Raw genomic sequence first — 17,262 nt, 5'->3', positions numbered from 1 at the left:
GAAAGAGTAAAGATAAATGTGTGTTTATTCCACTATGTTTAACCTGAAGTCCTAAATTATTTTTTTAATTAAAAAATTTTATTCCTTTATTATACACTAAAATTGACTTTTTTCCTGATGTGTGTATAGTTCTGTGAGTTTTAAACACATGTATTTATTTGTGTAATCACCACCACAATCAGATTACAGAACAGTTCCATCACCCCAAAGAACTCTCTTGTGCTACCCTTCTGCAGTTACATACTTCCTCCATCCCTAGCCACTATTCATCTTAGCTTTATCTTCAAGAACATCATATAAATGGAATCATATGGTATGCAATCCTCTGAGACTGGCTTCTTTCAGTCAGCATAAGGATGATGAGAGTCATCTTAGTTGTTGCCTGTATTAATAGTGCATTCCTTTTTTATTGCTCAGTAGTATTCTGTATGGATGTACCACAATTGGTTTATCCATTTACCCACTGAAAGACATCTATCTGGGTTGTTTCCAGTTTTTGACATGTTTGCAGATTTTCAAAAACATGTTAAAAAACTGTGGTAAAATACACACAACATAAAGTTTAATATCTTAACCCTTTTTAAGTATACAGTTTGGCGGCATTAAGTACTTTCATACTGTTGTGCAACCATTATTACCACCATCCATTTCCAGACCTCATTTCATCTTGCAAAACTGAAACTCTGTACTCATTAAACAATAACTCTCCAACCTTCCCCCTTACCCCCATCCCTTGTTTATAGACTTTTGTGTGAACATAACTTAATAGCTAGGAGTGGAACTGCTTGGTCATGTAGCAAGTGTACGTTTAACTTTATGAAAATGACAAACTGTTTCTAAAGTGGGATTACCATTTGTATTCCCACTAGCCATTTATGAAAGTTTCCAATGCTCTTTATCTTTTTGACTCAGTATTATTATTTTAATGTTAGCTAATTAATAGTTTTAGCCATTCAGTTTTAGCTGGGGCTTCTATCCAACTGCTGTCATAGATGACATTTTTCTATATGAACACCACAAATACAAAGATGCTATCTAATTTATACATAAATAAAATCCACTCATTGTAGAATAGGATAGATACAGTGTTTTCCTATAACAACAACAGTAATAGTGTAAAATGGAAAATAAATAAGAGGACAAGATTTTCATCAAGCCATATTTTCCTTTTGCCTTTCCATATAAACTATCAGAGATGTGTTTTCTCCTACCTTTTCTAGTTCCTTCCAATCATAATTTGTATTTCCAATAACCATTGCTTGTAGTTCGTTAGGCTGGAAGAGCTGAAGGACTTTTCCTCCACAGACCTTATGAAAGCCCGCATGAAAAGCATCAAATAAGGAAGCCACCGATTTATTGAATATGTAATCCACATAAGCATCGACAAATTCGTGCCTATAAATGAAAAATCACACATGCACAGAATATAAAAATCATTTTTTTACAGAGAAGACATATTATAGTCTTATTAAAAGTTTGAGTGCTTCTGTACTTTTTTCTACTTATGTACAAAACTAATTATGAGTAGGGCTCAAAGGAGATAAAGACTTTATAGAGAACTTTATTCTTTCTATACAAGATCTGGTATATTTATGAGGCATGTATACTCAACTATCATTCATAGACATTCTCAGGCTATTCCTAAGTGACACGTCATTTCCTGATAGAATGAGGATGCAAATGGGTATCAAAATAATTTTAAAACAGTCATGAATTATTGACAATTTATATGCACTACTCCACATGTATCCCTAAAACGAGCAACCTATTAAAAGTATTCAGTGATGAAAAAATGAGAGCTTTGGGATTCAGATTATTTGACAGACAACAGTCTGTTTTTCCTTGGGTTTCAAAAAATATGGAACAAAAATTACTTTAAAAACTAAAAGCCTGAAAAGAGTATTAAAGCATTTTTTTTAGGATACTCAATAAAGATTACAAGCACAGGGTCTTTTAAAATGTATGTGTGTATACATGTACATACATACACACAAATACTTGACGCTTTTTTGCTTGTCATAATATAAAAGGAAACTGTAAAGAAACATAAAAGAAGCCCTTTACCCAGGAGTTAGAGCTACAATTTTATTCAATTTGTTCTATTAACCATAAACACTCTACGTGACTCTCTGGTCAAAAAAATAATGAGCATGGGTATTAGAGGAGTCCAATATTTTATATCTTTGTCTTCTAAATTAACAAGGTTGATTCTACAAATGGAAATACTGGTAAATTTAGTCATCTAGCAAATTATAAACTAATTCCAAACTGAATTTACAAAGCAAAAAAAAAAGGTTAAAGGAGGCCACTGAAAAATATAAAATTGGGGTGGGCATATGCTATCAGGTTCTGATGAGAAGAAACAGATAATTTTGTAATGCATAATTTTATAATTCATCTAATTAGAAAGTCAAATTGATCTGTACTAGTTAAGTCCCTTAAAGTCCACGTTTTTTAAACTAAAAAGGCTAAATTGTTTCATGTGCTAACATTTTTGTTTTCAACACTTTCACTATGTAACTAGGATTGGTACAAGGATCAAAATTCTTTAAATTATTTCTAAACTAAATAATCTATGTAAAATATTTTTTTTAGAAACTGAAAGAATTAGTCCAACAACAGAAACTTTAAAAGCAGAAAAAAAAATCTTCCTAAATTATATTCAAAGGCTTTCAAAACCAAGATATTTTTAAAAAAAGGATAGCTAAAACTACTAAATTTTTTCATGTTATTTTAAAAACAGTATCATTTTTATCAAAATAAGAGATATACACAGTTAAAACTGTCAAACAGTAATAATCATTTAATAGCCAACATTTACTGAGCACATACATGTGCTAGGTACTATTCTAAGCATCTTGAAATTATTGCCTCATTTAATCCTCAAAATAACCCCATGCAGTAGGTACGATTTATCATCCCATTTTACAGAGAAGGAGATTGAGGCATGGAGACATCAATTTATTTACCTAAAGTTACACAGCTTCTAAGTAGCAGAATTAGGACTATCATCATTTAGATCAAGTTCCTGGCAACAGCCATTAAGCTAGTTTCTGTAAAGAATTATAACAAAATAGAACAATGCAGTTCTGTCCTACACTGTTCCACCAGAATTCTGTATTCAAAGGCAACTCTTTTTGCTACTTCTTCTGATGTTTATCTTCAAACTTCAACAACACAGTTCCACTGTTATTCCTTGATTTTCAAATTTAAGTATTATCTAATGAACTGAATAGCTACTTCAAAAGGTGAGGATTAACCTTTTAATTGCCCGAATCTCACTCTGCCTCCCTGAACACTCCCACTGTAACAATTTTTGGTTCAATATTCATTTAACAATGAATGTCGGAAATGTCAATCTCCTCTACACTCATTCAAATATATTAGGTAGAATCAGTTGCACTTTTCTCCTGGAGACAAGTATCCTGAAGCCCTCCATTCTCTTGCTCTAACCCAGACTGGTTGCTCCTTCTACGCACTGCTATTCTGTAGAAGGAATCCTCTGTGCCCCTCTCCTATACTGGATCCTATTTTTTTGGATCCTTTGTCTTCCTCTTTCTTGGTTTAATTGCTTATTTTGGTAGAACACATCTTCCAGTAACTTTCTGAGAAAAATACATTGGAAGTAAATTCTCTGAGATTCTGCATGAAAATGTTTTTATACACTCACACACACTTGATAGTTTCAATATAGAATTCTAAGTTAAAAATAAATTTCTCCCAGAATTTTGACCATCTAGCTTCGGTGTCATTCATGAGAAGTCTGATGTTATGATTTTTAATTCTTTGTATATGGTCTGTTTTCTAGAAGGGTTTTAGGGTCCCTTTTGTTCCTGGATTTTGAAATTTCATGTATTTTCCCTTGGTATGTGTCTTTTTTTTCACTTCCATATTTTCAATCTCAAAAGGTACTTCAGTCAGTTCTGGGGAGCTTTTTGGTACCACTTCTTTGACAAATGTCATTCATTCCATTTCAATGCTACCCTTATCATTTTGAGTTTCATCAGCCTGCAGTGTTTCTGTTTCCATAGTATTCTTTTTGACTGCTTTGGTCTTTCCTTAAATGTCTATTAACCTTTGGCTCTCCATTCGCATTTAAAAGTTAGGAAGTATACAGTGTCAAGGAGGAAGGACTCTCAAACTCCCTGTTTCATTTAAGCTCCTTGTTCCTGGCTGTGCCAAACTGTCCTGAAAATTCACAGTACCTTTAGTTCAATCTCTCCAGAAGGCTGGACAGGGGAAGTTGCCAGGTTTCTGATGTGATAAAAGAAAATGGGTTTCTAACTGCTTTTTGTAACAGCCAATCTTTGTTTTCAGCATTCCCCTAAGCCCCATAAGCTTTCTACCATATTTTTTATTCTCAGTGCCTGAGCCTTTGTTCTAAATATGAAGTGGCTGCCTTCTTGGCTCTTCCCAGTCCATCTTATGTTGCTGCTTCCTCTAGTTCAATAAAGTTAGTTACCACTGTTTTCTAGCTTCCAAAAATGTGTGTGCTGTTTTCTCTTTGTTTTTGTTCATGATCTTTTAAACACTTTATTATTGTCTTGAAGGGATTTCAGAGCAAAAAGCAGATTACTTTCTCACTAACCATTAAAAAGGTAAGTTTTATCTGAGTAAAAACTTAAATTAAGGTTCTGACATTTCTAAATATAGAAAAAAAATGCCTACTGAATCTTATCACTACCACTGATACTGCTATAATTCACTTACCGATTTTGTTTGTTAACAGCTGTGTCTGCACCATTTAGAACCAGCTCTTTCACTTCTGTTGCACCAAAGTTTTCAACTGTGATCTATTAATTTAAATTTTTAAAAAAAGTCAATGTCAGGCTCAAAACTTATTATTTTAATAACCTATTATTATATTCTACCTTCTCATTAAATATAAGAATAAATTTGAGGTGAAATTTTGCTAATATAAACTTATCTGAATTCTGCATAAAAGTCACAACTAGAAATTCTCATCTTTTCTAGCAGTCTGAAATCCTACCTTGATTAACTAATTATAAATTACCAAGTGTTTTGTTAGTTAAGAACAAGAAACTGAGTATCACACATAAAACCTGGTAACAGTCACTACTGGAGAAAAATATTAGAAAAAATATTTTCCTTGGACAGCTAATAGAATCCAAGCATCAGAATGCATTCAGCTTAGACCAGCTTTGCATTCTTCTCATAGGAAAGCTGCTAGTCCTGTATTCCTTGAATCTGCCTTGTTTTCTTAATCACAGGCGGTTTTCCGGTTATGCCATTAACTTGGTTTATAAAGGCAGCTGTTATTTTGAAACATTTTATTTCCCTTACTAGTCTGCTAATTTTCTATAAATATTATTCCCACCTCTGTATCTTTTTCTATTCCCTCTTTTTGGATTATCCTCTCCTATTAAAACATTTTTTTAGTACCTGCTATCTATAAAACACTATGGTGGGAGTGAGATGATAAAAGATGAATAAATTCCTGCTCTGGAGTTTACTATCTAGCAAAGGAGGAGAAATGTGATATGTAAACAACTCATTAAAATAAAATGTTATAACAGAGACAGGAACAAAATGCTATCAGACCATAGAGGAAAGAAAAATTACTTCTAACTGGAGGAAGTATAAATATGAAAGACCTCAAAGAAGAAACGTCATTTGAAAAGCAACTACAAGAATGAGCAGGGCTCTGAAAGATTGGGAGGCGGTGGGATTTGACTAAGCACATAGATTGAACAAAAGGATGAATGAAACTAGATAGATATACCAAGTTCTGAAAATATATGGCCCTAAAAAACAAGAAGGTATGTGAAAGAAAACCGCGACATGACAAGTTGGTATGAATAGAAAGATACAAGGAAAGTTAAATAAATGCCAGATTATAAATGTCCCTGAAGCCCACTCTAAAGCTATTACTCTGCAAGCAATAAAAAACCACTGAAAATCTCTGGGAAAGAAATGACAGTGGGAAGAAATGTTTGAATTATCATCATAGTTCTTGAATATACATACTATGAATTCACAAACTTAGTGATTGATAAATTAGAAATTAAATTGCTCAGAACCCAATTTTCAGTCAATTGAGATGATCAGTAAAGATTCACAGATAACTGATACAGTTATAATTGAATTAACTGAAAAGGGGAACCAAAATTTCGTAATAAATAGAAGTCCAAGGAGAATTTTTTTCTTAAAAAAAAAAAAAATTATTAGAATAAATTTATTTCATCATAAATCTACCAAATTTTCTATAACTACACTATGTGCAAATTCTCAAAATGACCAAAGAATTCTGAGGGGGCACATAATTTTTTTGGCAAATTGTGTGATAGCAGAATATGGTATCTTTTGTCAGCTTTAACCACAAATTCATAAAGAGGACTGTCTGGGAGGAAAACAAATACACAATTAAAGTCTAAAACAAAAAAAAGAAAAATAATAAAATTGAAGGTTTTACCTTTTCCCAAGAGTCTAATTTATAATATTAAATTTGTTCCCTTCTGACGTGACTTATCATAATCCTTGATGATTTTCTCTTCTTTCATTGTCAACTAGTCTACTTTTGCGAAATCCTCATTGTCAATGGCTTTGCATGTGACTGGATAAGTTACTTAACATCCCTTTCACTTATTTAAGCAAATTATGCATCTTTTCCAAGATTTGCAACTTCGTTTGCCAAATAATATTCTGATGTATTTTCATTTGTATTATAGTATGTCATCCAACGGTAAGACAAAATGGTCAAGGAAGAATGTCAGTGTGAAGCAGAAAGGGATGACAGAGTGGGAATTAATCTTTTAAGTAGAAATCTCATTACTGAATATTCTCATGTTATAATAATCTTTGCTTCTCTAAATATTTCTGTAATTGCAGACTCAAAAATGAACACTTGAATAAAGACCCTTTGTATTTGTAAAGATCTTTAGCATAATGATAAAAGCATATAGGCTTTGAAGTCACAGTGCTGGGTATAAATACTATGTCTGACATGTAATGATTGTTTTCAGTTTTATCTGTAAAATAAAGATAATAATACCAATCTCATAGGATTGTTACGAGGATTAAATGAAATAATGCATATACTAGGACTAGCATATAGTGAATGCTCAATAAATGTTAGCTAAAGGGTTCTTTAAGAATTCCATCCATCCAAATAAAGAAAAACCATTAAGGCACAGCTGTTAAATAAAAGAGATGATGAATAATCAGGCTACCCTATGTCTTTTTCCGGCTTACCGTAAAATTAAGACAAAACGTTTCCTCAACATCATCTTCTGGATAATCCAGTAATTGCTGCATGCTTCTGCAAAACAATATATATGTTTCTTTGAGGTAAAATGTTATTGGTATTTTGTCTGTTTTGTTTATGAATAAGTATACATCTCTCATTTGATAAAATCCTTTTAATTTGTACTTTTATATTTGTTTCAGAATGGTAGATATACAATGGCAAACTTACAATGTTGAAGGAAAAATAATCACTTTAAGGTTTTTATCTCTTGCTCTGAAAACAAAGACCGTGTATCCACCCATTTTCAACATCTGTCCTTATTGATATACAACTTTTATTCCATTTATGTAATAAATAAAAAGAAATTTTACATATTGCAGCTAGGAATAAAGGTGATCGAAAGTAAAAGTCCAAGTAAATCACTTAACTACTCTTAGGGAACACTTTTCAAAATTTATTATCTGATATTGGCAAAGTTTTGTTAAACCACTAAAAAATTTAGCAAATGGTTTTAAACACATAAGTCTTTCAGCATAGAATTTTAGATTGGTGTAACATAATTTGTTTTCCTTAATTAGAACAACTTTTGTTTATTTTAGAGATTCAACAAGAATAACAAACACAATCATACCCAAAAGAAAAGCTTTCTGTACATTCCTATTTCCTAAACTCCACCTTTGCCACCTTTTACAACTAACCTCCCAACATCAGGCATTAGTTCTTTCAAATCATCCAAGGATGGCTTCTTTTTCAACAGTTTCTTATATAAAGCCAAAGGAAAATGGAGGTCCACAATAGTAAAATTATAAATTGCTAATCCACAGATAACACCAATCAGATGGAACAAATCACTGTCTTCAAATGTCTAAAAATATAAGGAAGAAAAGTAAAGACTTGTTCTTCAAGTTAAAACATTCATTATTTTGATTACACAAACACATACTTGTAGTAGAAAATTTCGAAGATACTGAAAAAAGTAATGAATGACAAGAAAAGGTTCATTCTCATTTCTATTTCCCTGAAATAATATCACTGTTACTATTTTGCACATTTTCACCCCAATGTATTCTCTAAGACAAAATTAGAATCTAGCTGAGATCATACTATACATATAACTTTACAACTGGCTTTTTCCCCCCTAGAAATGTAAATATTTCCACATCATTAAGCATTAAATGATTACTAGAATTCTATTTCTGATTTAAAACCTATTTGTTTTCTCATTTTTCTAATTACAAAACAAGTATTTTCTTATGTTGTTATATATTCTTCCAGAACATGATTCTTCTTTTTTTTAATGCCTACATACAGCACTTCGTATTCCTAAGTGGTCTTCCATCCAAGTACTAACCAAGACCGATCCTGCTTAGCTTCCAAGATCAGATGGGATCGGGCTTGTTCAAGGTGGCATGGCCGTAGACCAGAACATGATTCTTAATGGTTGCATACTGCATCATATAAAACTACCACGGTTTGCTAAATTAGCTATTTTATTATAGTTGAACATTCAGATTAAAACACTGTAAACAATGCCTATTCTGCACTCCTATCCCCTATCTTTAGAGAAATTAGGAGAAAAATGTATTTTTTTTCCCCCATCAGATCTGAGGTTCCAGATGTGGGTTCATTCACTGTCTAGCCTCAGTGTTTCCAAAGATAAAAACAGTATTTATCTCACATGGTTGTTGCGAGGATTAAATGGGATAATGTATGCAAAATGCTTTTATTGCAGTTCCTGAAGCACACAGTAAAGACTCAATAAATGTTATTCTGATTAGCTAGTAATATTCAAAATAAGATGGGCATTTTTTTTTGCGTATATTTTGGTTCATAGTTTGGAATATTTCCTTAAGAGAAATTCTGCTTTGTAAGGAAGAATTATGAAATCAAAAGATAGTTAAGCATACTGTCAAACTCTTTTCTTCCACACCTGTTCCAGGTTATACTGCCATTTGTAGTCTAGGAAAATGCCTATTTTTCCACATTTTTGTCTGTGTATACAAACTACAAACACAAATACACATTTCTGAGTTAAAAATGACAACTCGTTTTAGTACATATTTTTGACTATTAGTGATAATAAAAATTAGGGATTTGTCTGTACTTGTGAAATCACATCTCTTCGTGTACCTGGCCTATTTATCTTTTGGGTGCTAGTGTATTTGTACTTGAATCCTTCATACATTAGGGATATTACTCTGTGTTACATTTGTCACACATATCCCAGGCTGTTATACGTTTTTAAATTTTGTTTGTTATGCATAAATTCCGTATTTTTCAGTGGTCAAATTAATCTTTTTCCTTTGTGATGTCCTACATCCGTATTTAAGTTCAGAAAGTCCTTCTCGAATACAGCAGACTACAGTGTTACTTTCTCTTCTTTCTGAAATCTCTCTAAATGAAAATAAAGGAATAAAAATAGTATAAACCCACAAGAAAAAAAAAAAGAATAAGGGACAGTTTTAATAGCACTAAACAAATGTTAATATTTCAAAATATGAAAAATAGTTCAATGGCTGGTAACACAATTGGTAAAGCAAAATAAACTGAAATGGTAGCTTGAAGGAAGAAAGCCAATGGAAAATAAGCTAATTTGTGCTGCAGACTCAGAAATTGGAAGTACCAATCAATACCTATAAAGTCAAAGGTACTCCAGCTGGCTTAGCTGGTATAACCTAAGGCTCTGAAAGCAGAGGTTATTAGAGTAGGGTTGAAAATAAAACATTTGGTGGGAAGTCCTTTGCCTTTATGGAGAGGTGAACCAAAGAGGCTCTGGAATCTGAGACAGCTGATGGTCAGGGTGCTGCATTAAAAACAAAGGGATCAAACAAAGGTCTATACAGTGAACAACTAGAAAATCCTAGTTTTCCTTTCTAGTATTTGGAACACTACTAGAATACTGAAAACCAGAGATACAATCTTTCTTGAAAATCCAAAGGGCAAAAAAAAAAAAAAAAACCTATATATGCTGATATTTAAGGGTCCCCCCTTGAAAGACCCCCACCTACTCACTCTATGAATGAGGCCTATACATACATATGTATGCCCATACACATAAAGTATCTAGATACTTTTTAATGTCAATAAACAGCCAGGGATTACAAGAAAAAGACAAGAAGAACAAAAGAAACCTGAAGGAATAGGAGGTACTGTGGAAAATGAACAAGAAACTGAGTCAAACAAAACAAAAAAAGTGTCCAGTATTCAATGAAAATTTATTAGGCATACAAAAGGAAAAAAAAGATATAAATACAACCTGTCCTTGAGAAAGCTCAGACACTGGACTTGATAGATGAAGACTAAATCAACTGTCCTAAATATGCTCAAAGAACTAAAGCAATTATGGAAAAATAACTAAAGAAAACCAGGATAACAATGTCTTGACAAATAGAGAATACCAATAAAGAGACAGAAATTATGAAAAGGAATCAAAGAGAAATTCTGGAGCTGAAAAGTACAACTGAAATAGAAAATTCACTAGAGGAGTATCAAAAGGAGATTTGAGCAGGCAGAAAAAAGAATAAGCAAACTTAAAGACAGGTCAATTGAGATTATCCATTTTGAAGAACAGCAGGAAAAAAAGAATAAGGAAATATGAATAGAGCCCAAGAGACCTGTGGGACATCATCAAGTGTACCATCATGCAAATAGTCCCAGAAGGAGAGAAAAAAAGAGAAATGGTTGAAAACTTCCCAAATTTGATAAATGACATAAATCTAACATCCAAGAAGCTCAACAAATTCCAAGTATGACAAACTCAAAATCCATATCCAGGCACATTATAATAAAAGTGTTGAAAGGCAATTACAAAGAAAAGTAATGAAAGCAACAAAAGAGAAGCAACTCACCACATAGGAGGGCTTTTCAGCGAGATTAACACTAATTTTTAATCAGAATGCAAGAATGCCAAAAGGCAATGGGATGACAATATGGAATGGGAATGGGATGACAAAGGAATGAAAGAAAAAGCTGGCAAACAAGAATTGTATATCCAGGAAATCTCAGATAAAGAAAAACTGAGGAAATTTGTTATTAAACCTTCCCTACAAGAAATGCTGCAATCCTTCAGGCTGAAAGGAAAGGATGCTAAATTATTCAAAACCATACAAATAAATAAAGAACTCTCATAAAGGTAGCTACAAGGGTAAATATAAAAGTTAATATTATTGTTATTTTTAATTTGTAACTTTTTTCCCTATATGGTTTAAAAGGCAAATGCACAAAATGATTATAAATCTATATTAATGGGCACACAATGTATAAAACTCTAAGTTGTGAAGATAATGGGGTAAAGATAGCTGTTCCAGGAACAGTGTTTCTATATACTATTGAAATTAAGTTGGTTATTATTTCAAAATAGACTGTTATAAATTTAAGATGTTAATTGTAACCCTTAGAGCAACTACTAAGAAAATAACAGAAATATATACAGAAAAGGAAGTGAGAGGGGAATCAAAATAATATACTAGACAAAAATCAAACACCAAAAAATCAGTAATAGAAGAACTGAAGAACAAAGAAAATATGACATATAGAAACACGTGACAAAATGGTAGAAGGGCTTCCTTATCAGTAATGACTTCAAATTTAAATTAATTAAATTCTGCAAACGAAAGGCAGAGACTGGCAGAATGGACTTACAAAACAAACCAAATATAATTCAACTATATGCTGTCTACAAGCCTCACTTCAGATCCAAACACACAACTAGGTTGAAAGTAAAAGTTTGGAAAAACATATTCCACGTAAATACTAACCCAAAGAGAGCTAGGGGGGCTATACTAATATCAGACAAAAGACTTTTAAGTCAACTATCACGAGACAAAGAAAGACACATATTGATAAAAGTGTCAATTCATCAAGAAGACATAACATTTATAAACATATATCTATCTAATAATATAGCTTTAAAATATATGAAGCAAAAACTGACAGAATTGAAGGGAGAAATACAGTTCTAAAATAACAGCTGGAGGCTTTAAATACCTCACTTTCAATAATGGATAGAACAATCAGACAGAAGATCAGTAAGGAAATAAAAGACTTGAACAATGTGATAAACCAGCTAGACCTAACGGATAGATATAGAACACTCCATCTAGCACGAGGAGAATACACATTCTTCTCAAGTGCTCACAAAATATTTCCCAGGATAGATGACCATAGGTTAGTTCACAATAAGTCTCACTAAATTTATAAAGACTCAAATCATTTAAAAAAAAAAAAAACACACCTTTCTTAGACTATAATGGAATGAAACTACAAATCAGTAACAGAAGAAATATGAAAAATTCACAAAGATGTGTAAATTAAATAACATAAACAACAAATGAGTCAAAAAAGGTATTGCAAGGGAAATAAAAAAATACTTAGAGAATAATAAAAATGAAAACACAAATTACAAAAGCTTATGGGATGCAAGGAAAGTAGTGTTCAAAGGGAAATTTACCCAAGAAACCACAAAAAGAGCGAACTAAACCCAAAGGCAACGGAGGGAGAAAATACAGTCAGCTCACCATATCTGTGCATTTTTCATCCATGCATTCAACCAACCGTAGATCAAAACAATATTTTTGATCTGCAGTTGAGAATCTGTGGATGCAGAGGGCTGACTGTATGTATTGGTCCATGCCTTTTCACATAAGGGACTCTAGCATTCGCAAATTTTGGTATCCACAGGGGATCCTAGAACTAGTCTTTCTCAGATACTGAGGGACAATGATAATAAAGATAAAAGTGGAGATAAATGAAATAGAGAAAAGAAATACAATACAAAGAAGCGACAAAACCAAAAGCAGATTCTTTTAAAAGATCAACAAAATTGACAATCCTTTACTTAAGCCAAGAAAAAAAAGACTCCCTTTACTAAAATCAGGATTGGAAGCTGAGACATTACAACTGACCTCACATAAATAAAAAGGAAAATAATACTATGAATAATTGTATTATTCATGGTATAATACTATGAATGCCAACAAAACATATAATCTAGATGAAATAGACAAATTCCTAGAAACACACGAACTATCAAATTGATACTAGAACTAGAAAAATCTTTAAAAAAAAAATCTATTAAAGATACTGAATCACTAATCAAAAACCTTCCAACAAAGAAAAGCCTAGGGACAGATTCTACCAAACATTTAAAGAAGAATTAAGACCACTCCTTCTCGTCCAAGAAATGGAAGTGGGGGAGTGGGGAACGGTCTAACTCTATGACACCAGCAGTATCATGATACCAAAGTTAAAAATACCATACATGTGAAAAGGAATAATATAGTAACCAGTATCCCTTACAAATGAGAAAGAAATAATCAACAGAATAATAGCAAATTGAATCTAGCAGCACACTAAAAGGATTACACACCATGACCAAGTGGGCTTTATCTCAGGAATGCAAGGTGGTTTAACATTAGAAAATCAAACAACGTAATACATCGCATTAATGGAATAAAGGAAAGAAACCACATGATCATTTCAATTGATGCAGAAAAAGCATAAAATCCAACACTTTTCCATGATAGATATACTCAACAAACTAGGCATAGAAGAGAACTTCCTTAACATGACAAAAGGGATTTATGAAAACCCATAGCTAACATCCCATTCAGGTCAGGAACAAGAGGAACACATGTTCATTCTCACCCTTTCTAGCCAGGGCAATTAATTAGGCAAGAAAAAGAAATCCAGAAAGGTATCCAAATTAGAAAGAAGTCAAATCTAATGGATTTGTAGATGACATGATCTTGTATACAGAAAATTCTAAAGAATTTACAAAAACTATTAGAGCTAATAAAAGAATTCGGTACAATTGCATGATACAAGATCAACAAACAAAAATAATTTGTATTTCTATACATTAAAAATGAACAAACCAAAAAAGTAATAAAACAATTCCATTTACGATAGAATCAAAAAGGACAAAATACTCAGAAAAAAATTTAACTGAGGAGGTGTAAAATTTGCACAGTGAAAACTACAAACTATTGCTGAAAAAAATTAAAGACCTGAATAAATGGAAAGACATCTTATGTTGATGGACTGGAAGACAATATTGTTAAGATGGCAATATCTCCCGAAAACTGATCTACAGGTTCAACATATTCTCTATCAAAACCTCAGTGGTGTTTTTTACAGAAATGGAAAAGCTAACCAAAAATTCATATAGAATTTCAGAGATCCTTAATAGTCAAAACAATCTTAAATGAGAAGAATAAAGTGGGAAAATGCACACATTCCAATTTTGAAATCTACTACAACACACAGCAAATAAGACAGTGTGGTACCAGCAAAAGCCTAGACATATATATCATCAAAATAAAACTGAAAGTCAAGAAATAAATCCATAATAGTCAATTAATTTTCGACAAGAATGCAGAGACTATTCAATGGAGGAAAGAACACTCTCTTCAGCAAACAACAGCAGGACAACCAGGTAATCACATGCAAAAAATGAAGGTAAACTCTTATCTCACATCACAGACAAAAATAAACTCAAAATAGATCAAAGGCCTAACTATAACACCTAACACTATAAAACTCTTAGAAGAAAACACAGGGATAAATCTTCATGACCTTAAATTTCTCGACAATTTCTTAGTTATGATAAAAAAGCACAACAAAAAACAGACAACTAAGACTTCACCTAAATTTAAAATTTTTGTGTATCAAAGGATATTATCAATAAAGTGAAAAGACAACCTGAAGAGACTATTTGTAAATCATGCATTCAATAAGTTTAAAAGTATCCAGAATATATAAAGAACTCTTAAAACTCAACAAAAAAAGGACAATGCTAAAGATATACAAATGACCAGATAAGCACACATTAGCCTTCAGTGAAATGCAAATCAAAACCACAATGAGATATCACTTCACACCTACTATAATAAAAAACACATAAATAAAATATATTATAATAATAATAATAATAATAATAAAAAGGGAAATAGCAAATGTTTGCCAGGAATGTGGACAAATTGAAATCCTCATATATTGCCAAATGGAATATAAAATGGTGCAGCCATTGTGGAAAAGTTTGGTGGTTCCTCAAAATGTCAAAGAGAATTATCACATGACCCAGGAATTCCACTTCTTGGTAAATAACCAAAATAATTGCAAACAGTGTTATCAACAAAAACTTGTACAAGACTGTTCACTGCAGTGGTATTCATAATATTGCACCAAAAGATATTAACAACCCAAATGTCCATCAATTAATGAATGGATAAACAAAATGTGGTATATCCATACAATGGAATATTATTCAGCTATAAAAAGGAATGAAGAACAGACACAGGGTACAACATGGACGAACTTTGGAAACATTATGCTAAGTGAAAGAAGCCAGACACAAAAGTCCACATTATTGTTTGACTCTAGTTACAACAAATATCAAGAATAGGCAAATCCACAGATAGTAGATTAGTGGTTGTCAGGGGCTAGAAGGAAAATGAAATGGGAAATAACTGTTTAATGTGTACAGGTTTCCTTTTGAGGTGGTGAAATGTTCTGGAAGTAGACAGTGGTGATGGTTGCACAACACAACACTGTGAATGTACTAAATGCCACTGAATTACAGATTTTAAAATTCCTAAAATGGTGAATTGTTATATGAATTTTACCCCATTAAAAAAAATTAAAAAACAAAAACAAAAACAAAAGAAGAACATGCAGCCTTCTGCCTTCCTCCCTCCCTCTTGTCAGGGCTTAGCTGTTAGTACACCTACTCTGAAGACACCCATGTCTGGGGCTGAGCTTTTAGCCAGTATAGCCAGAAGACTGGCTATATATACTGGGTATATTGAGTAAATACCTTGAAGATGATGACTGTGAAGTTTCTCTCTGGTGATTTAAGTCACATAAAATGGAAAGGGAGAAAGCTAGAGTAAACTCTGTGGTGTTTGCATAAAATTAGAGGTATCAGTACAACCTCATGGTTTCAGTACAGACAGATATAGCTATACACATTGAAAACCATGAAACATGTGCATGTGTATGTATATACATAAAGTTCCCAGTTCTGTCTGTTGTGAGAATCTGAAAGCAATGGCTCCCTGCTAGTAGTGAGTACACTTAGCATCCAGAGCTTGATTTCTAAATACCATTTTTCCCTTAAAGTCAGAGCTCTTAGGAGAAATGGCTGATGTCAAGGCTGGCGTAGAGAAAAAACAAGATAAGCTTAGAACATTTGTTGTACTAAATATAAAGAATAACTAAAAAATAATGGGGACAATTCAAATGCACACAAAAGAGCTCAGGGGGCTCCCATTTACCAAATCAAGAAGTAACTGAAAAGATCTCATCTCACAGAGATCCATGATAAAGCTTATTAAGGCTGACCCTCCACCAGACTCAAAACAAGACCTCTCTGTGGAACTGAATAAAGGCCTACAGAACAATTTGTGTTCCTAGCAAGACAGGCCCCCACCCCACATATCTTCTCAAATTCTATCTGCCATATCACTACAAACTGCCCTAAGATACCAGTGCCAGGAAGGAGACTATAATTCAAGAAAAGTGTCTGCCTACCTCAGAGGCCATCAGGACTATCCATTCCACCATGTCTTACATACCTGTTTATCAACACAGGCAGCTAAAACTCATAAGTCATCCCTAATCTCACCTCCATGTGGCATTTTACAGGCCCCAAAATCTGATACAATCTTACAAATGTTCTTGCTCCACCAAATCCTTTCACTGTTTGCTCTGGCACTAACCATCAACCATTTTGAAAACTGCCCATATCCCAAACTTCTTCCAATTTTCCTTCCCCTTTCTCAAGATGAACAAGACTGAATCTTGAGGACACTCTTTTCCCTGCAGCTCTCATAAATAGTGTCTGTTTTCTCTTACAACCTATCATATGACTGGGCCTAAAGATAGGCCTTCTGCTCTTCACTCCTAGATCTCCTTCCATTTACCTTCCTAAAACCCCAACTCCTCTGAAACACATGCCAACTTATCACATTCCCTGCTACCATTCCTTGTGTGGTCATCTAAAAACCTTCCACAATTCCTTCATTCACAGATTTTGGCACTATTTTATGCTTTCT

General features: G+C 32.9%; 1 protein-coding gene and 1 pseudogene across 10 annotated transcripts in view; both read right to left on the bottom strand.

Moving 5' to 3' along the window:
* The window catches only part of HERC4 (HECT and RLD domain containing E3 ubiquitin protein ligase 4), a 122,166-nt gene that overhangs the window by 4,812 nt on the left and 100,092 nt on the right, over positions 1-17,262 (bottom strand). For all 10 annotated transcript variants that reach the window (XM_025049384.1, XM_025049385.1, XM_025049383.1 and 7 more), the window contains 4 exons: positions 7,906-8,072; positions 7,213-7,279; positions 4,711-4,793; positions 1,212-1,395 (listed from right to left, as the gene is read on the bottom strand). In XM_025049384.1, the coding sequence (XP_024905152.1) occupies positions 1,212-1,395; positions 4,711-4,793; positions 7,213-7,279; positions 7,906-8,072 (501 nt within the window). The remainder of the gene's footprint in view (positions 1-1,211; positions 1,396-4,710; positions 4,794-7,212; positions 7,280-7,905; positions 8,073-17,262) is intronic.
* Positions 8,510-8,628, bottom strand: LOC112482737 (annotated as a pseudogene).

The sequence above is a fragment of the Pteropus alecto genome, unplaced genomic scaffold, assembly GCF_000325575.1.
Source record: "Pteropus alecto unplaced genomic scaffold, ASM32557v1 scaffold155, whole genome shotgun sequence".
NCBI classification, from domain to species: Eukaryota; Metazoa; Chordata; class Mammalia; order Chiroptera; family Pteropodidae; genus Pteropus; species Pteropus alecto.
This window is presented reverse-complemented; position numbering and strand designations above follow the sequence as displayed.